We start from the raw sequence: 24,851 nt of genomic DNA, 5'->3' as shown, positions 1-24,851 counted from the left end.
AGCGACGAGAACAAACGTGTCTCCTGCATTCCTCCTTCCGTGCTTTTGTTCCCACTGCGCTTCTACGCCATTGGAGGCAATCTTAACCTGCTCGGTTACAGTAGCGTCGTTCGGCCTATTTGGGAAGGGCGAGCACTTATCCGGGCCCCCTAGATTCAGTGTATTTATTTTTACACACGCCCAACAAAGGTCAACTCCAGTTGATCTGAAGGAAAAACCTGCATTATTTGTAACTCTGTAAAGTAGCAGAATTGGTGATTGTCACATGCATTTTCGCACAAGCAAAGTATATTGTCGGTGAAATGTTGACATACTTGTAGTTGACTAACGCCAGCTCACTCTTGTCTTTGTCTATTTACATTAAGGCCGCCTAGTTGTCATAAACACAGTGCTCATAACTTGTATGACTTTGGACCATTTCGTGTTGGAATATGAAGTCAGCATCTCCAAAAAGGCTTTCAGCCGATGGAAGCCTGAAGTGCTGCAAGATATCCTGGTAGACAGCTGCATTTACTATGCACTTGATAAAAACAGTGGCCAAACACCAGCAGATGACGTGGCACCACAAATCATCACTGGCTGTGGAAACTTCACACTGGAGTTCAAGCAACAACAAGCAACATTGTGTGCCTCTTCACTCTTTCTCCAGACTATGGGACCACGGTTTCCAAAAGAAATGCAAAATTTGCTTTCATATGTAACGTGGACTTTGGAACACTGATCAGTCCGATCCAGTCCTTTTTCTCCCGAACCCAGGTAAAACGCTTCTGGTTAAAGTGTAGCTTGACATGAGAGATGCACCATTTGTAGCCCATGCTAAGCTGGACGTGCTTAGTCCAGCTTCAGCCCACTCCTTGTGAAGCTCCCCCAAATTCTTCAATCGTTGTTACTTGACAATCCTCTGACGGCTGCAGTCATCCTATTTACTGCTGCACCTTGTTAATATTCCATTTTTTAGATGTATCCGCATATTAAAACACTTAATATGTTCAGTCTTGGTTGACTGTTGTGAAATGTACTTCCGTGCATGTCACATGCTCGAATCGAATGCATTCTAGACTGCCCTACTGCAACCCATGCTCCGCATAAGGCACTTATATTTAGTGTTTAGGCAAAAATGTAACTACCAACATCAGACATTTAATGTACAGAGTATTCTAACCAAAAGACTACAAATTGCTGGGTTCAGACCGCCACATGAATACAAGTTAGTGGTGTGTGAGGCTCATGACTCATCATTCACTCCACTTGAGCTGGACAAAATTTATCAAGACAAGTGTTAGATTTATTCAATGTTTTTCTTTGAAACCACTATTAACATGGTAGCCAGGGTGTTAAAGTGGCACCGAAGATGGACAGTGCCATTATGTATAGGGCAAAAAGCAGAGGGTTGCATTAAGTTACCCAACCTGGTATCAGAGTGGGTAGATTATCAGGAAAATATCAGATTACATTAGCCCACATCGCCAATCTTTGATATCGGAACTCCAGTGGCTTTCAGACTCCACCCTAACACATCTATACACCACCTATTCAGGCAACAGCCTGTGCCAGCATGTTAAGAGTATCAAAGAGTAAGAGTCTTGTCAGTGTAAAATCCAAAAAGATGTCGAGTGCAAAACTGATTTAATATATACACAGCCTAAAAAAAAACTGGACAGATACTGGGTTCATTTCATTTTATTAGTTTACATTTTTTGTAGTTTATTCATTATATGTCAATCCTTTTGGCAAACTTTAGCGCTCACTGTTCTGTACAGTCCGGTCCCACAATGTGGACTAAAATTGTTGGTGGAATGAGGCAAGAAAAAGCCAAAACAGTGGTCCAGGATATTACAATTTGTCCAGGTAGTTGTCCAAGGCTGGGATACCTTCCTTAAGACCCTTGCGTTTACGGGTGTCAGTGACCACAATACCAGGCTTGGAAGTAGGATCCTTTGGGTCTCCAGGAAGGATCTGCCAATGGTCAAAGACGCATTGGGGGAAGGCCTGGCCTCCAGTGTTGGAACGAAGGTCAGCCGTGAAACCTGCGCGAGGACAGAGGTTTCATTCATTTTATGAGGGGAGAATTCAGGAAAAAAAATGGACATTGTTAGCATCAATGTCCCACATTATACCTCAATTGCTGTGCTCCGTTTTAAACAGGCGGACCAGAACCATAAGACCGTTACAGTTGCTATTCTGAATATTACTTACCAAAAGACTCATTGACAGGCAGATGGGCCTTGATAACACGCATGGGTGTGCCCATGACACTGGCTTCATCAAAGACATGACCACGCCTCTTGGTCAAGACGCCATAGATTCCACCCATTGCAGCCTCGGGACACTATGGAAGAAAATGGGCGAGGGAAGCCATTAATGTAGGCTTATTTTGGAAGACTATGTTTCATTTGGTTTGTAATGTTTTTACCTGGATCTCCACCAAGTAGACTGGCTCCATCAGTCTGGGCTCAGCTGTAAGCTCACAAGCATACAGGACTCTGCGAGCAGTGGGTATAATCTGACCACCACCACGGTGAATAGCGTCTGTATGTAGGGTGACATCATGGATATCAAAACGGATAGCACGCATGTTCTCTTCACAGAGGACACCCTGGGGGGGAAAAAAAAAAAGGATTCAAATTAGTTTTGGACCAACAGCCACAGGATGCTTGTGAGATACTCTCTCATACCTCCTTGACAGCCCACTGGAAGCCAGCAACAACGCTGTCTTTGATCTCATTGAGGTACTGCACACCCTTAGTCACATCAACCAGCAGGTTGGGACCAGTTCCGTCAGGTCCAAAGCACCAGATCTTTTTTGACTCGGAAACATCCCAGTCGTATTTGTCAGCAAGGTAGCGGGCACGAGCCTTCATCTCCTGACGTGCGGTGACCTCACCCTTCTCAATGTCTTCGGCCAAACCATCTTCAAAAGGACGGGCCTTCATGAACAGACGGTTGTGCTTGTTGGGAGACTTTGACAGACACATCACATTTGACTCTGATTGGACAGTCTCTCTGTAGGACACCACAGGATCAGATTTCTAAAAAAAAAAAAGAAAATTGGATGAGGAATGCAATTTTTTGGCGGCAAACTGACACTTTCTAGTCTGCAGGTTTTGCTTATTTACATAAAATACAAATTCACCTTCAGTGGGATGCAAGCGTGATCCTCCTCAAGGTCTTTAAGGCAGATCTCGAGATGCAGCTCTCCAGCTCCAGCAATAATGTGCTCGCCAGATTCTTCAATGATGCACTGCACCATGGGGTCAGACTTTGACAGACGCTTGAGGCCCTCCACCAGCTTGGGGAGGTCAGCTGGGTTTTTGGCTTCCACAGCAACTCTCACCACAGGGCTGACACTAAACTTCATCACCTTCATGTTGTGTGCCTGCTCAAAGGTGGTGATGGTCCCAGTCTTTACCAGAAACTGGTCCACACCAACCAGACCCACAATGTTTCCACAGGGTACATCTTCAATGGGCTCAGTATAACGACCCATCATCAGAATGGTCCTGGAAAAGAGGGACATTTTAGCAAGTGGGTGACAAGCACCAACATCAGACACCATGAGGGGAAAACCAACCTCTGAATAGGTTTTAAATACAAGTCTTCTTTCTTTCCAGGAACAAAGTTGGGTCCCATGATGCGTACTTTAAGACCAGTGGAAACGGATCCAGAGAACACACGGCCAAAAGCATAGAAGCGCCCCTTGTCACTAGTTGGTACCATCTTGGAGATGTACATCATAAGAGGCCCCTTGGGGTCACAATTCTTGATACCTGAATAAAAACGTCAACCTTTTAGAAAAAAAAAATGAAACCACACACCTAAAGGCACTTTAAAACTGGTTTTCAACACTGCTTTTAGAGTTACGTTGACTGTTCTTGTGCCTTTGATTGTGTTGCTTTGTGTAAAGCAATTGGGCCAACTGTTTGCCCGTTGGTAAGGCACTATACAAATAAATATCCATCTACATTAAAGTGATTATTTTACAATAGCCAAAAGGGAATTTTGAATCTCACCAATGGCAGCTTCATCGTCGCCAGGTCCTTCATAGAGGAGCTCACAACGGTACTTCTGGGCCGTGACAGGGGAAGGCAGATGGATGGTGATCATCTGAAGGAGAGCCTCTCCAGCTGGAAGCCAGCGACGCATCACAGCCTTCAGGAGAGGTTTGCCCTCTTTGTCCTTGTCTTCAGAATCCAACTTGATTTCCAGCTTCTCAATCAGTTTGGCAGTCTCTTCCTTCTTGAAGTTCATGATGGCGTCAAACACCTAAAGCGTGATTGAGTGCATTTGTCAATATGAAGTCTACCCGTTGCATATAAACAAACAATATATGCCCCGCTCAGAAAGATGATCATCATCACTAATTAACTCAGGTCAAAGTGAAGAAAGTTTGAGTCATCACTTGCAGGTGTTTACTAGAGACATACTTCCATGATTATTTTTTTTACTAATAAAAATCAACATACCTTGTAGATGGGATCAAGGACAAGCTGCACAAAGCTGCGAGGGATCTTCTTGCCATCTGCTCCAACAGCAGTCTTTGAAAACTTTCCAGTGTCAGGGTCAAAGAACCTGCAATGCGTAAAAAAACTTATCAGTCTGGGCATATGTCAAAGCTAATCAACGTACAATGAAATTACCATGGCATAAAACTAACTTCTGTTAAATAATACTGTTTGTTAGACACCCACCTGTCACCCCACAGCTTCTTCATCATCTCTTCTACTTTCTTACAGCGCTCAGCTGGAGACATCTGGGTGTTACCTTTGGCAGCAAACTTTGCAGCATACATCTCAGCAAACTGCTTCAGGGTGAAAGCCCATCCATGGAGGCCAGACCCAAAGCCAACAGTACCTTTGACTGGCTCAATCTAACAGTTTAACGGGAAAAAAACCTGTTCAGCTCTACAACAATTACATATTGTTCTACTCCAGTAAACCAATCCAAGAAGTAAAAATATGAGTGCCATGCACCTGTATGTTGCCCATAGGACCATTCTCCTGTTCACCATAGGTGGAAATGATGACGTTCACATTCTCAACAATGCGCTGGAAAGCTTGGTAAAGGTCCTCTGCTTCAAGTTGAAGCTCCAACAAGGCACGGTCCATTTTGTTCATCATGAGGACTGGCCTAATGCGCTCACAAATGGCCTGACGGAGCACTGTTTCGGTCTGGACGCACACACCTAGTAAGAGCAGACATTTGGTTAAGCATAATAGCACATTTTTACGTTAAAATACTCATTCTCCTGTTAATGTTTACAACTTGCAATGTTGACCTCAAACCTGTGCTGTTCTTACCAGAGACACAGTCGACCACCACAAGAGCGCCGTCAGTAACACGGAGCGCAGCAGTCACCTCAGATGAGAAGTCCACATGTCCAGGTGAGTCAATCAGGTTGATCAAGAAGCCAGATCCATCCTTAGATTGCTTGATGAACGCCAAGTCATTTTCACTCAACTCGTAGAACATAGAGATGGCACTATAAAATGGACATATGTAAAAAGAAAAATTTTTAGTTATAATCCTCACGAGTCCAACTTGTGTCGGGGTGAACACACTGTGGCTCTTCAGATTTATTTTTGTTTAATTTTTTCTCCCCACACACAAGGCGGGGAAAATACACTTAAAAGTTTGAAATATCTGACTGTGTAAGACCATGAATGCGCCATGGCCAAGTTCTGACTGTTGAGGAGGCGCTGGTGTGGTCAGTGGGACATTCAAGTTCCTATGATGATTTCCAAGTTAACGGAGTCACGGAATCGACCAATAAAAAGAATGTACTGTCGGACCCCGACTTTTTCCAAAATTGACGTCAATGAATGATGTCATGTGAAGGAGTGTTTGTGCGAGATCTCAACAGTGCATCTCTTCACAAGCCCCCGATCTGCCCCATCTTGATTGATCTCAACATGCCTAAGTGGCCAGATGAAACACCAGCTAAGTGGGGGCAAACTAATTTCTTAACCTTGTTCGCGATTCATGCATCCGCGAGGGTCGCACAGCTCCATGCAGCCAAATTAAGTCACTTTTGCATCTACACCCCTCCGTGCAGCCCAAATTTTCTGCACCACGCACATTGAAAATTGTCTAACTAGACTAACGCTCGCACATAAAAAAAACATGGCGGAGCAAGAGCTCCTAGTGGCGGAGATTTAAAAAAAGACAGACAAGAAAAACATGATTCAGCTGATGTCACGACGACTAACAGTCAATTCTTGGGAGATATTGCTGCCACTCCTTGAAAGAGACGCAGAGGCAGTAAAACAAAGTGCCCCACCAAATCTAAAAGATGGGTTGACTATCGTTTGTCAAACGCAGACATGAGACAGGCTGTTTAAACTACACTTGAGTCATGTGGAGGGAGGGTGAGCAGGGTTATCTTGTGTGGTTGTGTGCAGATGCGACGCTTTTCGCCACACTATTCAACAGTGTCAATGTAAGAATGCCTGGTGACTGCGTGGAAGTTCTGAGTGGAAAAAAGGCAATATTCGCCAGATTTCGCAATTTGCCACATCTGCATTACGTATGCAGTTGGGAAACATGAGAAAACAAGTTGTCAGCTAGCGTACACTGCCGTCATCAGGACACACTGTCAACGGTGGCATAGACACAGCGACAACACTTAAAATGTCCGCTCTCCTTGGGGTGGCCATGTGCTCCAGAACAACCCAGGTGTAAACATTGTTAAAGGGCCCCTATAAAGCTCATTTTCAGCCCTTTGCAAAGAGTTGTGGAACCGTATAGTACAGCCATAAACAATAACCCGCACAGAAGGCTTTCTAGGTCTTCCAGAATCTACACTTATACAAGCTATATTTCCATGGATTTCCAAAACAGTCAAGCCACGGTTCGCCACTTGGCACACCCACGCTGATGTGATTGGTCAGACTGCTCATACAGCTAACAGCTTGTACCCGGACATGCCCATCCAGCTGGTGACTTCTCACAAGGTTCACTGAAGCCAGTGAACCAGTGTTAGGAAAAAAGACACAGCATTCCGGCAATCCACAACTTCTTAGATGGCTCATTCCCAAATGCGCAAACATTTCGTTTCAAACAATCAAACGTTCTTTAAACATGAAAATGTGCAGTGTCCCCCAATGCATTTGTGTGTATTAGAATAAAATGAAATTGAATTAAGGGTTAGGCACCTTTTTAAAACACGCTGCTATTATGAACATAACTGTATATAACATTTTACACCATGGGGCATGAGCAATGTAACACTGATGAGACGGCCCCAGGAAATGGTGGTTATAAAAGTTGCCATAATTGTGAAAACAAAAAGTATACGTATATGAATTTATATTAATCCATACAAACTTATTTTCAGTTATATATTTCATTTATAAGCAAGGAAGTCCACTTTGTGGAAATTCAGTCAGGTCTGTAACAAATTAACCGAGGGATGGCTGTTGTGTTTTAGTGATGCCCCAAAAGGTACCCATTGTTCTGAACTGAAATGTGCACTTACGTAGACTTGATGGTAATACAGCGCTCCTGCTCATCCTTTCTAGTGTCTGTGAAGCGGGTCTCTCCAGCACGAGCTGAGGCAATAATACCAGCCTTCGACACCAGTGAGTCAGTCAAGGTGGACTTGCCATGATCGACATGCGCAATCACAGACATGTTGCGGATGTTGGCCTTCTTGTCCATGATGGCACGGATCTGGTCGACTGTAAAGTTTACCTGCAATGAACAGACCAGATGAGCATACTTGCCACCAGAGTTTCCGCTAGATGTAATTGATTGCTGCACAACCACAATTTAAAAATCTTGTTTTCCCCTGGACAATGTCAAGCAATATTGTACGGGGGTATGTAAACTATATACCTAGCTTATTTACGAACACTCCAGCCGCAAAAATGTGAACTATGAAATGTATTTTGTTTCACCCTATTGAGATACTATGAGTCAATCATAAAAATGAATGGAGAAGCAAGTACCATGACACTCAACAGGTAAGTACACTTAAATGATGTAGGGACTCAATAGTTGGAGCAGAAACTTCAGTTTTACCATCTAAACTTTATTCCCATGACCCTCTAGTGCCAGGTGTATTGCATAGATGCACCTACACATCACCTTGTGGTCCCATTATAAACTATAACACTAAACAATTATAAATAAAAAAATTATAAACTTGTATGTTCAAGACAAACAAGGGACAGTTTAAGGCCGTTCCAACAATTTCTATACATAGTTAGGTTAGAATATGTCGAAAGTCTGGTGCGGCAGAAGTTTTACATTTACGAGTGGAGAGTTTTGGATCAAAAGTAAAAGTTTACTTGAGGTCCTAAAGCCTTCTTGATACTTACTCAGGAGAAATTAGGGTGCTGTAACACACCTATGTAATGCAGACTCGAGAGTATTCCAATATCATTTATCGTTAACTTAAGTGCAATTTTATAAGCCTGCCGTTTGACTCAAAATTTTAAACATGATATATGATTATATGGTTCTGGCATTATGTTGGTTAAATAAGTACTCAATAGGGTTTCATATGAGACCTGACGCGTCTATTATTCAGGTCGTTGGATCTGTCGGCGGGTATTCTGCGATGTATTCCGTCAACAAAACGTATAGGGGCCTAGCCTCATATATAAAACATGCTAAGAATGGATGTACGGCAATCTGACGCCTGCTATCAAGTGCCGGTGAATAGGCCACGTGTACAGGCTTACACTAACTGCTAATGCTGGAGCTAAAGGCTAACATTAGCTTGGAGGCTAGACGATAACAATAGACAGGCGGGCCATTTGCGCTGACTGCGAAAGTGCTCATAGTTACCTCCAACATACTCGTTATACTAGAATGTGATTGTAGCCATCTTTTTGCTGCTCAATACGGACATCTTTTTGACCAGTCTGCTGAAAAACGCACTGGTATGAAAATAAAACCGCCGGTGTCAACTAGCAAGCTTTTAGCATCACTCTTATCATTGGACAAAATGTGACAAGACATTTAGTGTAGAACGAGGCTTTGTAATAAGAACTTTAATGTTTTAACGACTGTGTGGCCTTCAGCGAGAAACTCAAGATGGTTGCCATTTTCCCACCCATCAGTGAAATCGACAATCATCCTGCCCGAATAAGACCGCCACGGCACCAATAACAATAGGGTCACATCATGGCGGGCAATTTTAATCAATTACAAGCCGCTATAGTCCGATCAACTCACCATTTTGGCGGATGGTTTTGGATTCGCTCGGTGGAAAAAGCAGAATGGGAATTTTACACTGCCCACCACACGAGGGCCGAGGCAGGGAAGAGACCGCTGACGTCAGACAAACATAATTTATAGTGCCGGCGAATAACGTTTACGTCATCACGTACGCTTCTTATTCTCCTTGCTTTTTATCGGCGGTTGGCAAGCAACGTTTGATGTACATTATCGCCACCTTTTGATAAAAAGTGTGGATTCGAACAAAATATATCTATCAATGATGCCAGAATAAATTTCTCATATAGCAAAAAAACATAAAGAGAATAAAGTATAACAAATAAGTAGTAAAAAAGAAAAAGTTGTAATGTTACAAGAAAAGAATTGCATATAATTTTACCAAGGAGTTTGAATTTTACTTGAATGAAGTTGTTATAGTGCATGAATAACATCGTAATAGTACAATACATTTTTTTAAACAGAACATTTTGAATTATTAAAGTTATAATGTTATAAAATTATAAAAATAATACAATTATTTAGAGAATAATCTCATAATATTACAATAATTTATTTTCACAAAATAAGTTAAAGTTGTAAGATTTTGATTTTTGTTTGTCAGGTTACTCGTATAAAGTAGTAATAAAAGTAGTAAAATATTATAAAGTAGTAGCCTTATTGTGTTATTGTGGATAATAGTTCACTTTTTATGTATACTTGTATTGTGCTGTGTTCTGTTCAACAAACCTAAACAACAACAACAAACAAAACAATGTTGAGGATGCAAATATTGGTAATTTATATTTTTGTCCAGTAGATGGAGCGCGAGCTATAATTAAGCAATCCGTCATTTTAACATCAGCCATCACTCCCCTCTGTAGTAATAAACTGTGCCTTGCGATTTAAAAACACTTTAAATATAAAGAAAGTCCGTGTAGTATATATATTTATATGTATTTATTATTGCATCCTCATCTTTCTGTCTGCAGGAAACATTTAATTTCTTCATTTTATAATATGTTGTGCTAACACTAGCGATCTGACGCATAGCATAGTAAGGTAATAATAATAGTAAGTAAATTGACTTTATTCTTCATTACTGATACAATATTCACAATCCAGACTTTTGAATTGTAACCAATAATTGGCTATTTCTGCCCCCAAACATTTCAAATCATTTATTCTCAAAATGTAGTAGCAGCAGGGGAGTATTTGGTCATTTGGGGCCCCATGTTAAGTTAATTGGTGACTCCAAATTGTCTATAGGTATGAATGTGAGTGTGAATGGTTGTTTGTCTATATTTGCCCAGCTATTGGCTGGGGACCAGTCCAGGATGATGTCAGCTGGGATAGGCTCCAACATACCTTCACAACCCTAGTGAAGATAAGCAGCATAGAAAATGGATGAATGGATCGTCTACTAACAAGCTTGAATATGAGACAAGTCTATTTCCTGACCCAGATAAGTCCTCAAAATTCAACTGGGGTATTTTTTTTTATCTAAAAAGTGAATCAGCTCAACACTTTCACTGTAAATGATGACAACATTAAGCAACACATATTTGTGATGAAAAGCGTCACTCACAGTTTCATCTGTAGAACTGCACCATTCACCGCAGCTGACACTGACAGCAGTGCAAAACATATTCATGAAGCAAAAATGAGCTGAATCTGAACTTTCCTGAAATAATGTCTAACATGTCCATGCTCAAAGTTAAACTGTGATGGTAAGCATAGGTTGAAAAAATGCTACTACTTGCCAAAATACATATTTTTGGGGTGCTACTTGTGGAAAAAAAGGTTTGAGAACTACTGTTCAAAATAATACCTATAAAAATAGATACATCATCTCGTTAATGGTACCCAATCAAGAGAAGATGCTATTCATTATACAGAAATGACACTGAATTTGTCACTCTAATGCTGAACACTCTGTATGTGTGAAGGTCAACAGAAAAGGGAACAGAAAAGCACATAAACCTGCACATAGAAATCTATGATTATATCCTCTTATGGAAAAGTTATTATCCATTATCCACAGCTTGCTCATAACAATAGGAATAGGAAAACTATACTCAAGGATGAGGTCAATAAAACCACCTTTGGCATTTGGCAGCTGTCTCTTTTGATCTGTTTTTATATCTTTAGAATGCACAGAAAAGAGAAAGACATATGTGTTCATGTGTCACATAAGGATTGTGGATGATGGACAAAATTCCCTCAAAATGCAGTTTTCCTTAATGGGCATCATACCTTTGGTACATTGTTATATGTGAAAACGCTCTGGCAGAATAATTGACAGCAGCAAAAGTCAGACAGCTCACGATGAGTAATTAACATTGAATTGAAATGACAGCATGATTTTAGAGTGATACGGTCTCACTCCCTGTAGAAACTCAGTAGACCTGTGCTTTTGTTTCTGAACATGTTTGTTTCTTGACCTTTGACTTACAATGAAGAAATATTAGGTCCTCACTAGAAAATGAAAAAAATAGTACAATTAAAAGAAATCACACAATGTTATCTGAATAAAGTATATTTTATTCAGATAACATTCATATTATGAGTTAAAAATATTTTATTGTGAGATTGATATGTGTAAATAAACAATGTTTAGATTAGATTAGATTAGATTTACTAGTTCTAGTTACTGCAATTTTGCCAGTACATTGAAAATCAATGCCGTATGCTGATATTTTTTAAATTAGACTTGGGGGCACCAACAATTGTGCCCCACAAATTGAATGGAAAAAAACGCAGTGCTTTTGATTGTTGTCACTGCCTGTCCAAGATTTATTGTATTAGACATTGGTGTAAGCACACAGGCCACACAGCGAGGAGCGAGTTTGATTCCCCACTCTGGCATCTCTGTGTGGAGTGTGCATGTTCTCCCCGTGGATGCGTCGTTTCTCCGGTTTCCTCCCATATTCGAAAAACATGCTAGGTTTGTTGGTGACTCCAAATTGTCCATAGGTATAAATGTGAGTGTGAATGGTTGTTTGTCCATATGTGCCCTGTGATTGGCTGGCGACCAATCTAGGGTGTACTCCGCCTCTCACTCGAAGACAGCTGGGATAGGCTCTAGCATGCCTGCGACCCTCGTGAGGATAAGCGAAAAATAGAAAATGGCTGGATGGATGTTGGTGTAGAATATTTGTTGTTAGTGTGGCTTAGTAGAAGTATCTAAAAGATGTGGACTGGATGACATCACACCAGCCTACTCTGTAGACTGCAAAAAAAAAAGTTTTTTCCAGTCGTTATTAAGCAACACTCATGTCATTTACACATTGTCAGACTATTGGTCTTTTACTCTGGCAGTGCCACAAAGACAAATGACATGTCTGACATGTTTGATGCTCCTTCCAAGGTCCTGTTGTGACGATTCAGGAAATCAAACTGGGCAAACATCAAAAATCAAACACTGGGCAATGAGGTAAAATTAGAACAGATGTGGACAAAAGACAAACAAGGATGGGAGGGTTACTATGGTTCTCTGAAAGAGAAACATGTGGTGAGAAATGTGGAGGGGGAAAACTCAGCAGATAACAAAAAGCCGTTTGACTCCGTACCGCAAACTGCTGATTAGGGAGATTAAAGCACCAAGAGGGAGTAGTTTTGTTGTTATTTTGGCACATTGGAGAAGGAGGAAAAGCTTATTCAGGAGGCAGAAAGTACTAATGGCCCAATTTGAGTTGACAGTTGACAAAGGAAGCTAGAGATAGATACTATAGAACAGTGGTTCCCAAACCTTTCACACTCGCATTCCTCTTCAGACATCTTACTGGAAGTCATATCCCCCGTACTCCTGCACACTTAAAAAACATAAACCATACATGTACAAACCAACATCAAACATCTTTGATATACTATGAAATACATTTAAATATATAACACACATTAAAAAATCCTATTTTTCAACTGCACACAATATGCTACTGATTTAAAACAGACGGTAGATTTGTGTTGTGTTTGGTGAATGTATTTATCTTATCAACAATTATTATTTTTGATGATATATTACCATGCATCTATCCATTTTTTATTCTGCTTATCCTCACAAGGGTCGTGGACATGCTGGAGCCTATCCCCGCTGTCTTTGGGGAGAGGCGGGGTACACCATGGACTGGTTGCCAGCCAATAGCCAACATATAGACAAACAACCATTCACACTCACATTACCTCATTACCCTCATTAAACGTCACTTCTGTGTATTTACACACAACATTAACATTTGTGAACAAGGACAAGGTGAAAGCAAGAATAGAAAATTCCCATCTGTTTGTGCAGCGTTGGAGAAAGTCATACACATAGGTCTCAATCTGCATTACACATTCAAGGACCGCCGAACAAAGCAACTGCAATACCCGAAGAAGGGGACATTTTTCATGGAAGCGTACATTTACACATGCAAAACACATGCATCTATTCAACAAGCAAATGACAGGCCCATACAGCACAAAACACACTAATTAGTCACAGCACCAGATAAGAAGACCAGCTCTCTTATAATATAAATGAAAGTTTCAAGATGAAACACTTTTAATGCATAGACTTACAAACTTGGCTGTTCACATGAGATGTTTGAGCACATTATGTAAATCTCAATGTTTGGTGCTAATTTAAATCAAGCCGTTTAACATTTTTTTCATGTACCGTCTACGGTAATCTGCATACACCAACTTTGCTGTAGACGCAAGAATAAGTGGGTGTTCCTGAAATGCTGCCTGTCCCACTGCCAATTGACCACCAGCAGGGTCATCAGCTGGGAGCCAATGATGATTTGTTCCTTTGATCCCGGGACATTTCAAGGTGGTGGAGCAGCGATGGGAACGTCTTCCTGCTGCCCCCTGCAGCCGCCTGGAGGATCCTTCTTCTCCCATTTTCTGTCCATCTGTGGAGTCTGAAAGGACTATGCATGACAAGAGCGTACATTTCCTTGAGTCAAGCATAAACGTGACCGCATTCCAAAACCATCAGGATTGGGCACGCTTATTACCATAGTTTGCTACAAAGTCAGACACCCTGTTAGAGCCCTATGTGTTTATTGCAACCAGGAAATAACACACACTGCTCACAGGATTGTCCAAGTGTCTCCCATCAGGTCGTAGGTTGGGAATTGAAGGAGATTAAATTATGGAGGGATAGACTGAGTTGTGCATTCATAAAAAATTGCTAATAATCCCTATACGGTACACCATTTGGTGTCTTGCGCTCTCTACCACCTGTGTAACTTCAGACAAATTGGGAGGAGTGGTGTTGAATGGAGAAGTGGGCTCAGTTGGTTGTGGTACATGCCCTGGTCATCTGAGGGCACGCTCCTTTAGGCTGTCCCTGAGCTGGAATTTGATGGATTCCACCACGTCTTGCTCGGTTGTCTGCAACATTCCTGATTTCTTGTCCTCCAGCAGGCCTCAAGCGTACCTGGTACCTGAGAAATACTAAAGTTTAGACCAGGGGTTGGCAAACTTTTTCACTTCTAACAGTCTAACAGTCTTATTTTAAATGTAAAAGTGTCATATAGGCTGCACGGCGGCCAGTGGTTAGAGTTCGATTCCACCCTCGGCCATCTCTGTGTGGAGTTTGTATGTTCTCCTCGTGAATGCATGTGTTTTCTCCGGGTACTCCGGTTTCCTCCCCCATGCCAAAAACATGCTAGGTTAATTTCCGACTCCAAATTGTCCATAGGTATGAATGTGAGTGTGAATGGTTGTTTGTTTATATGTGCCCTGTGATTGGCTGGCGACCAGCTGGCCTCTCGCCCAAAGACAGCTGGGATAGGCTCCAGCACCCTCCGCGACCCCCGTGAGGATAAGCGGTAGAAAATGAATGAATGAAATCCGCTACATGTGCTTGGGTTCTTTCAGTAGCACTTTCAATATCTGGAGGTTTCATTGCAGTACTTCAGTGATCTCAAACACACAGGAAATGGAAAGATAGTTTTCCACACTTCTGTTGTAGTCAAGTCGATGCCTTATGCCTTCCTTTTTTAAATTTCGTGACTCAGACTGCATATTGGCGTTTGTCCTTTAAGAATTCTAAATATTCTTCATCATTTTCTTGTTCAATGCTCGGCGGTAATCCTCTTTGATCGTCGTACAGCTGCTGAATGCATTCCGTTCATCTTTCAACAAAATCCTCATCTTCAAAGAGCATTTGGCCCTTTCTATCTTCTTTGCACATGCCACCATTTTTCTTTCTTTCATTGCTTTGACTTTTCTGGTGCAATTCTTTGCGCCAATCTTTTTCTCAATCACCTCACGTTTCTCATCCCAACACTTTTCTTTGACTTCTTTACAAGTTTGTTAAATGTCTTTATTTAGTTAATGGTAGTTATATGGTTACACTTTTCATTTTGTTTAAAATCTCTGCTGTTATCCATTCCTTTTTGGCTCATTTTTCTTTTTTTCTGAAGAGTTTTTACAGTGGCTTCAGTCAGAGTTGAGATTGTCTGATTCTATTAAATTCATGCATAAATTCTTATTCCTCAATTTGTATGGGATTTTCAACAGTCAGTGAGTTATCTATTTCATTCAGAACCTTATCAGTTTATGTTTTATTATTTGTTATTATGTCTCACTAATCACAATTGGGTCTGAACATTTAACACCACTTTTACCTTTATTGAAAACTTTTTGGTGAACATGGTGTTGAGAAGAGGTAGGAGAGGTTGCATTACAAACCTTAAACTTATCTGCAAAGGTTACAATTCTATTGTCACTAAGCTATCTTCATACTTTGCTACCATTTATTTCTTGAATTAAATAGTGTTTCAGTTAGTTTAGCATGCCGTTTGAGGCAAGGTCTTGGGGTATAACCGAAGGTGTGCACTACCTCCTATTTCGAGCGATAAGATGGGCGGAGTGGTTAGCACATTGGCCACACAGTCAGGAGATCAGGAAGACCTGGGTTTGATTCTCCGCTTGGTATCTCTGTGTGGAGTTTGCATGAATGGTTGTTTGTCTATATGTGCCCTGCGATTGGGGTGTAACCTGCCTGAAATCAGCTGGGATAGGGTCCAGCATACCCCCGTAACCCTAATGAGGACAAGTGGCATAGAAAATGGATTGGATGGAAGATTGGGAGGTTATGGAAACTCAAACCACTTTTCCCACACTTCCCGGGTCAAGGGAAGGGGAGTCTTTGGATTTTTGCATGGGTCCTCTTTGAACAAATGTGAAAAGTGTAAATAGTTCATGGTGTTATATTATTGTTATATAAAAGTGTGTCAAAGTTATGCTTGAAATGTAGTGTATCTTTTCTCCCTTTTTTGTTGAGAACTTGTATTTTGCTGAAACTCACCTATGGTCTACTACTGATTGTAAAGAACAGAAAAAGGTAGAAACAAACGTTTTTTTCTGGTGAAAGATGAGAGTTTAATCCTTCATTTGATATATGTACTACGTCTATATAGCCAAACAACACAATATTCTGTGTGCCTTGAAAAATCAGTTAAAATAATAAAAAATGTCTGGGATTGAATGAGTTAATGATGATTAAAACTCTGGAAACTGTAGTTGTGACACACACAGTAAACATTCTGAGTTTCTTTTCACTTTAGTGAGATAAATACTGCTTATAGTACATTGTGATACATCCTGCCTTGAGTCAAACATTCATTGATGTAATATAACTCCAACACAAGTATGCGTAGTTGCCAGGCAATGCTAGCTAGTGCAGCTTTTAATGACAGAGTGAGGCTTTGGATGTCATTCTTGCTACTTTGTGTTTACTGACAGCAAACCTGCATTGAGCCATTTTTATTTTTTTTTAAAAGGTCACATTTCTTGTATTGACTCGACTTCTACACGCTCCACGCCTGGTCCCTGAATCCACTCTCCTCTTGTAAGAGGCTCCCTGGTGGGGCTGCTCTTCAGGTTCAATGTTGTCTCTCTCTATATATTTATGCTTCAGTTATTGCTGCCATCGTAGAACTTCTATCGCCCCTGGGGTGTTTGTTAAAAAAAGCAAAAAGCTACAAATGCATTTTATTAGAATTTTGTGCAGGAGTGGGCCTTTGTTCAATGAAGACTTGATTTGATTTATCGGTGGAAGATTTGTTTTTTTTTACAGCTTTGTTAGTGCTGAGTGTAAAGGGGGGCTCACTTTATTTTCATGAAAATCAAAGCTCTTCAGAAAAAAAAATGCATGCATAGGTAATAGCCATACTTGGAAGCTGTACAAAGTGTTTGCAGTATGATACTGTCACCCAGTGGTATTAGTAAAGCATTATATAATGGTGAAATCTCATACATACAGTACGTACTTGCGATTCAGCATTTGCAACATTGCAAATTCAGGATTTTATATTTATAAATATAATATAGTTCATAGACAATGGAAAACCTTTTACCACCTTAACATTATTAGATCTTGTTGGACATGAAACACTATCTCTGTAGTCGCCTTTACACTCTTATAACCCAATATATAGTAGACTATAGTAGATATCCTGCTGACTTTAGATTACCAGCCAATAACATAGACAAGCAACCTTTCACAGTCAATTTACAGTCTCCAGTTAAACTAACATGCATATTTTTGGAAGCCGGAGTACCTGGAGAAAATCAACGGATGCTCAGAACATGTGCCACATAAAGATGCCCAAACGGTGATATGAATCCAGATCTTTTAGATCTCCTGACTGTGTGGACAAACATGCTAACCACTTTTCCACCATGCAGCAAATACAACAGAAATGAAACAGACTATAGACTCACACATGTTAGCATTGTGAGAGTCACAAAGTTTCCCACCAACTCAGAAAACTGATCCCTATAGCCTGCCAGCTACTGTGTTCGGTTTCGGTCTGTTGCTTGGTGTCTCACATTTCAGATATGCCTTGTCTGCCATACTAGTCAGTTGCTGGAAGAAAAAAAATCTACAATCATTCCTGTTCTTAAAACATCTTGTCCAACTGATAAAAGTGACTTCAGACCAATTGCTTTTACATTAGCGGTCATGTACGGTTTTCAAAGGTTTATCGTGAACTTGCCTAAGGCATCTCACTTAGATGTGCTTTATTTTGCTTACAGGCACGGGCGGAGCACAGAGTCTGACACATCGCATCTTCAAACATCTGGAGAACCCTAGGGCTTATGCTAGAGTCGATTTCTCTTCTCTGCCACAGTTCAGCCCCATAAGCTTTATTAACATGAATGCTCATTCAGTCATTTGAAAATTGCTGTACAGTTGCTCCCTCACTATCGTGGTTTTTAAAAAAAATTATTCATTCATTTTCTACGTGGGCATGCTGGAGCCTATCCCAGCCGAGAGGCGGGGTCCACCCTGGACTGGTCGCCAGGGCACACAACCATTCACACTCACATTCATACCTATGGACAATTTGGAGTCACCAATTAACCTAGCATGTTTTTGGAATGTGGGAGGAAACCGGAGTACCTGGAGAAAACCCACGCACGGGGAGAACATGCAAACTCCACACAGAGATGCCCGAGAGGGGAATCAAACCCAGGTCTGCGCGCTAACCCCTCGTCCAGTTTTTTCAAAATGATTTAGTAAATTATCAATGTTTCGTGGTTGGTCTTTTTATAAGTCAAACAATACTGAAGTCATATGTAGTATTCTAGTAAAAAGGCATCAGTAATGCTGCATTGATGAGACATCACATTACCTTAAAAGGGACCTATTATGCTTTTCCCCCTTTTCTGACCTATAAATGTTCTTACATTAGCGTTAGATAATGAGGTTTGTGGCTTTGGAAGTGAGTTTTTTCTAACACCGACATCAATGTGATCCGGACTTACTCATATGGGCTACAGAATGCCAGCACTCAGTAAAGGTGGACCTACGCATCTGGAAGTCCTCGGGAGTGCTAGCAGATCATAATGGAGTAAGTGTACCAAGAGGGTAAATTAACTGTTTGGGTTGGATGCAGAAAGTCCATGAAAATATTGCGGAAAGAGGTGCAGAATTTGGAAGATCTAGAAAGCTTTCTATGCAAGTTATCATGTGCAGTTGCTCCATAGGAGTCTACAACACGGCGAAAATGAGCTTAAGCGGTCCCCTTTAGCACTGCATGGAGTCAACCATGTCATGTCCATCACGAGTGACAAAAAGTCCTCCTCCCGTTCCATGTGTAATTGGTATTTTTTTAGCTTATCCCTTTTGTTCCTGCTTGTAGCTCCACATCATATGCCACACCACTGTGTTCCCCCCCTTTTTATTGCTAGCGAGAGGCATAATGATGGTTTAAACTGAAGTTTTGTGTGGACAAAATAGCAATAGCAATGTTTTTTGGTGCATGAGAGGGAAGGAATGGGTCCTCCATGCTTGATGATGCACTTGAACAGACACACAGAACAAAATGCTGCTGCCAAACAAGGATGACAAACAGATACTTTGCATGTAGTAAATATGATGGGAGGCTACAGAGTTGTTAGACAGTATAAGAAACGTACCCATGAATGATCACTTGACCTCCTCCTCACCCCTGTAGACCTGAACCTGGCTAATACAATGAATGTGTGATTGCTGTTCCTGTTGTATATTATTCCGTGTTGTCCTATTTAATGAATATCCTTCATACTTGATGGTGTACACAGTCCTTTGGTTGCGCTGATGATGGGAAAATAGATTTGTAGACAAAAGCTGATAGAATCACCACATTGGAACACGGATAACAATTTTATCGCTGTGTGTCACTTTGAGTGCAAATAGATTTAGCAGGCAGACAGCTCTCTGAAATTGTTACAATGATTTAGCTCTTTTTCATCTCAATGCTCATGTCTGCTCATTAAAATTAAAGATGAAGGAACACAATTTTTTATAAAACAAATATAAATTCAAAGGGTATTGAGTTTTAGTCATTCATTTTCTATCACTTATCATGAGGGTCGTGGGGGTGCTGGAGCCTATCCCAGCTGTCTTCGGGCGAGAGGCGGGGTACACCCTGGACTGGTCGCCAGCCAATCACAGGGCACATATAGACAAACAACCATTCACACTCATATTGATACCTATGGACAATTTGGAGTCGGCAATTAACCTAGTATGTTTTTGGAATGTGGGAGGAAACCGGAGTACCTGGAGAAAACCCACACATGCACGGGGAGAACATGCAAACTCCACACAGAGATGGCTGAGGGTGGAATCGAACTCGGGTCTCCTAGTTGTGAGGCCTGCGCGCCTAATATTTTATTGAAAATATAATATGACATCACATTGGTTCCAATGTTGGAATCACCTCACTGGGGTTTTGGTACTTGTTGCTGAGTGTTTGTTGTTCAGCCATTTTGAATTAAAGTTAACTACCCAGGATGTTCCACAATGACATTGAAGATGTTGCTATTTCGGTTGATGATCCATGACTACCAAACAATGGATGCTAAAACCACACACTGCCTATCACACACACATCAAACAACAATGTTAGAATTGTCTCTACGGTAAACAAACTCCAGGCTCATATCAATGGTGAGCCTGTATTTATTGAGTGCTTCTAATTTGATGTTGTGTTTGTCTACTAAAATATACGCTGCTTGCTCCTGCCACAAAACGGATATTTGACTAGCATAAACATATTGCTTCTGTTTCAGGCTATGCCCGCATGAACACAAATATCCGGTGTAAAAAAAAAGGAATTAAAAAAAAGTCAGTCCACATAACACGTGTTTACCGTCTAATCAGATGCTTGAAAAACCAAATACGGCTGACTATGTCGAGCATTATTACGTCTCCGTTCATCAATACACACCACATTGGAGTTTGAATTTCATGGCTTCAGTTTAACACCATTTTTCAAAATAATATAAGACATTGTTGCTGTTTTCTGGTTGTTTTCTTGTGTTGTATTGAAAAGTTAAAGAGATATGTGTCATGTTTTACATAAGGATGTAAATCAGGGGTCTCAAACTCAATTTACCTGGGGGCCACTGGAGCTAGGGTCTGGGCAAGGCTGGGCATCAGGTTTTCCAAAAAAAAACAAAAAACGCATTTATTAAAAACAGAAAAATATACAAACTTTTTCAGTGCTTTGGTTCCGATTTTCTACAATAAAAGCTCTGATAAAACATTCCAATGTTCTCAAATATCTTAATTTTTATTTTTCTGCACAAAATAAGATGAAAAATAAATAAACAAATCAAGAATAAAGAAAATCAATCAATCAGTAATAAATAAATATAATAATAATAACTTAAGAAACCACATATAGTTGGTGGGTAGACAAATTAATTTTTTCAGATTAAAATTAACAAAGCATTATTAGAGCCCTGTGGACATGACAAAACAAGACTATAGTCACATTTATACTTTTTTTATTTACAACATATTGCGCAACTGCAGGGTCTTGAGACACATGCTAACTCGCACACTAGAGAGCTAGCAACCTAAACGATAGCCTTCAAGTTATTTCCTTTAAACTTAAATAGCCAAAAACTTACCACTTCCACATGGATAGGGAGGATAACTATTAACAGTTATTTAACCTTTAACATGAACATTAATCAAACGTACAAATTTTTTCTGGGTACATGATACCATACAGCATCCATATCAAACTTGCGCGGGCCGCACTAACATTAAACTTTCATATCAAGGCGGGGGCCTCAAACTAGTGTCCTGCGGACCACATTTGGCCCACGGGCCGCGTGTTTGAGATCCCTGATGTAAATGATGGGCAAAATTGCCCCCCAAAAGTGCAGTTCTTCTATTATATATCATCTTTATATCATTGTAAATGCTTACAACTTACCTTAAATTGTCACAAACATGCTCCAAAATGACAATGTGTGGACAGGGCCCAAGTGCAGTCAGGAATAAGGTTACAAATACCTAATTAGAAATGCCATGCAGGTGTGTGTGCAGCCACAGTTCCGCCCAGGAACTCTAAAAGCCACAACACAGGATCAGGACACACACAAGAGTTGAAGCCAGAGTTTTTGAAAGTCTCCACTCTGGTCGGAGTTTTCCACAAGCTCACTTATAAAGGACAAAAAGCTATGTTTCCATGTGGACCGTTGTTCAAAACACAATAAATATGCATTTTAAAAATGTCCGTATGCGTGTGGATGTTATTAATTAATTTGGGATTTTGTTTGGGGAGATACTTTTAGCCTAATTTCTTTAGTTTTACTTAATTTACCTTTGGATTGATCTGATGCCTGTTTTGTAGCGTCTACGTCCGACTGTCATTTGATTCCCGCATCCCGCTCACTTGGGAGCGTCTTTTATGATTCTAAAAAGAGAGAACTCCGAACCTTATTTGAAAAGCCTAATTGGATTCTGATTTGAGTTATACTGGATTAATATTCAACACACCAGAGAATATCATGGAGACAGTGCAGACATGTGGCTTGATCACAACTAATTAAACAAATGCAATATATTGAGGTTTCAGATCCACTCATCATTAATGTAGTGACAGACTCCCAAACGGTTATCGGTGTGTGTGTGTGCCTTCATTGTCATTTGATTCTAAAGTATTCAGCTGGGGACTTATTTGCATCATCTTGCGTCATACTCATTGCCTTTGTCATTCTTTATTTAACAAGCCATAGTTATCACTGCCAACGTGATGGAAATATTAAAGGTGTATAGTCTTAGGGAGAGAAATTTGTGATTTGCCAATAAAAAAAATTTAAAGCAAAAGAAAAAAAGAGTTGCAAACAAACAGCAAATAACCAAACAAAGATAGATTTTGCAAGCAAAAAGCTGTTTGTAAGCTAAAAAACACTTGCAAAGCCAAAATAATGCATTTGCAATCAAAAAAGAGCTTTTACTTACATATCTGGAAGTTTTGTATGCAACTCTAAAAGTTTTGGATGCCTTTGGATCACCTTTGCATGCAAAACTCATTTCTTAACTTGCAGCTCCCAATCCCTGCTGTGGGCGGGGCCTTCTGAACGTTTTTACAAGCCATTGTAAGTAGCTTTAGCATTTTAGTCTTTTCTGTAGCATCGGTAACCTGTCATGTTTAAAAAACTCAGGTAGACCGACTGATTGTGGTTGGAAATGGCTATTAGCAACTCCATGCTCAGTGACCTTGTAATTTGCACCCCGTCCCCTGTATGCACACTCTATAATGCTACACAGACAACCACTTTTCTTCCATTACTTACACAAAATAAACACAGTTAGGACACTGACTGCTTGCTCTTGTGACTCTTCGATGTAACTAAGTAATGTTGGAAAGGCTTAAGCCAGTTTACAGGTCAATGTTAGCAGATTAGTTAGCCGTTAGCAGATTAGTTTTTCTCCAATCACTATTGTCTGATGTTTTCCTCGTTAGGAATAGTAAAGAAAAGTAGCATTCCCTTACATCCAAAGACATTGCTCACACTGTAAACAGAGAAGCAGAGCTTGGTGGAGGGCAGAGAGCGTATCTGGCCTACAGTACACGCCCATATAAGGAAGCCTGGCAATCTGTGACATCACAAAACTGCAGCGTTAGGCTCAGTTCCAAATGTACAAAACCGTTAAGAGCACCTTATGCATTATGACCATGGCATGAAAGGTAAAAGTAAAGTATCGTATTTTGCACACTCTAATGTACACTGAAAAGCTTTTAATTTTCTCATAAATCGACAGTGCGCCTTTTGTGTGCACTGAGTTCCAAAATCTGCTACTTTGGTAGAAAAACATTTCCTGCTGACACATGAATGTAATACGTAAGCTGGCAGTGATAAACCAATCAGAGAACAATACGTAATATGTACAGTACGTACGCTTAACGTCCGCCACACCTCCGGGACTGCAAAACACCATTGTGCCTATCTCTCCGCTAGTGAGTTAAACCAAGTGAAGCAAATGAATTCTGAGCTTGCCATCTTTCCAGAAGGTTTAACAAAACAACTCCAACCACTGGACTTTGGTGTAAGAAGGATGGATGAAAAACGGCAAACACGGAGGCAGCACTAGGTTACACCACCATATTAAGTGAATGGATTGTGGATGCTCTACTATTGTTAAATAGTAGAGTAGTATACCAAGTATTACATCTACTGTCTTCTATTTTGAATGTATTAGTGTATGTTTTTCGTGGTTCACTCAAGCATGGAAATAACCAACACTGGCATACCCAGTCCCTGTGTAACAGTGCAAATTCTTCACTTAGTTCAAAGAAGCTTCATTTTATCTATCATTTCTAACATTAACTGTGCCTTGCAGGTTTTAGTATGAGGTGTTACTAATTTTAAATATTCTAACTTCAGTTGAAGATTTCCCCAAAAAATCCAGCCAAGGCCATGAATATCTTGCCTAAACTGAGTCACTTATTGCTCCTGCCAGGATGTGAGGTTGGATCATGTAAAGAGGGGGATAAATCCCATTTGTGCTTTGCAGGAAATACTGTATGAGGCTGTCGTACTTGGAAACCTCAGCGCTCGGTAAACAAAACAGCAGGGGGTCAAAGATGTGTCAGCCAGTCCCTAATAATAATAATGGAACAGCTGTGGCAGACTGCTTGAGATGTGGACCCGAAGTTTGATTTCCAATAGGAACATGTGTGGATCTATGTTCTCTGTGCATTCGCGGATTGGGCAAGGCATTCATTCACTTACTACTGCTTAACACAAGCATACAGATGCATGTAAATAAGAAGTAAGAACAATTCAAGGCGGCAGTCTGTATTTTTTTTCTACTCGATAATTTCTATGAATTTTAGAATAATAATATGGGCTTTCATCACAACACAATATGCATCCATCTACCCATTTTCTCGGCTGCTTGT

General features: G+C 40.5%; 1 protein-coding gene and 1 non-coding gene across 2 annotated transcripts; both read right to left on the bottom strand.

Annotated features, from left to right (window-relative positions):
• Positions 1-1,664: 1,664 nt before the first annotated feature.
• LOC131129907 (elongation factor 2b-like) lies at positions 1,665-9,347 on the bottom strand. Its single transcript, XM_058073851.2, has 13 exons — positions 9,181-9,347; positions 7,475-7,689; positions 5,298-5,479; positions 4,971-5,182; positions 4,689-4,867; positions 4,464-4,569; positions 4,011-4,263; positions 3,572-3,767; positions 3,134-3,500; positions 2,676-3,029; positions 2,414-2,596; positions 2,197-2,329; positions 1,665-2,027 (listed from the first exon to the last, which is right to left on the bottom strand). The coding sequence occupies exons 1-13, from the start codon at positions 9,181-9,183 to the stop codon at positions 1,834-1,836; spliced, it is 2,577 nt and encodes an 858-aa protein (XP_057929834.2). The 5' UTR covers positions 9,184-9,347; the 3' UTR covers positions 1,665-1,833.
• On the bottom strand, positions 4,335-4,403 carry LOC131130332 (small nucleolar RNA SNORD37). Its single transcript, XR_009130031.1, has one exon. It is a non-coding gene; the product is annotated as a small nucleolar RNA SNORD37 (small nucleolar RNA).
• Positions 9,348-24,851: the final 15,504 nt, after the last annotated feature.

Source organism: Doryrhamphus excisus, linkage group LG4, assembly GCF_037039965.1.
Source record: "Doryrhamphus excisus strain RoL-2023G ecotype Guam linkage group LG4, RoL_Dexc_Guam_v1.1, whole genome shotgun sequence".
Taxonomy (NCBI): domain Eukaryota; kingdom Metazoa; phylum Chordata; class Actinopteri; order Syngnathiformes; family Syngnathidae; genus Doryrhamphus; species Doryrhamphus excisus.
The sequence above is the reverse complement of the archived record's forward strand: the minus strand, read 5'-3'. Positions and strand labels throughout refer to the sequence as shown.

Excerpts from the sequence above, each read along its gene's own strand:
- LOC131129907 (XM_058073851.2), bottom strand. Across the intron at positions 4,264-4,463 it reads TCCTTGATCCCATCTACAAG|GTGTTTGACGCCATCATGAA; the intron begins GTATGTTGATTT and ends ATCACGCTTTAG. Across the intron at positions 3,501-3,571 it reads TATTTAAAACCTATTCAGAG|GACCATTCTGATGATGGGTC; the intron begins GTTGGTTTTCCC and ends CCTCTTTTCCAG.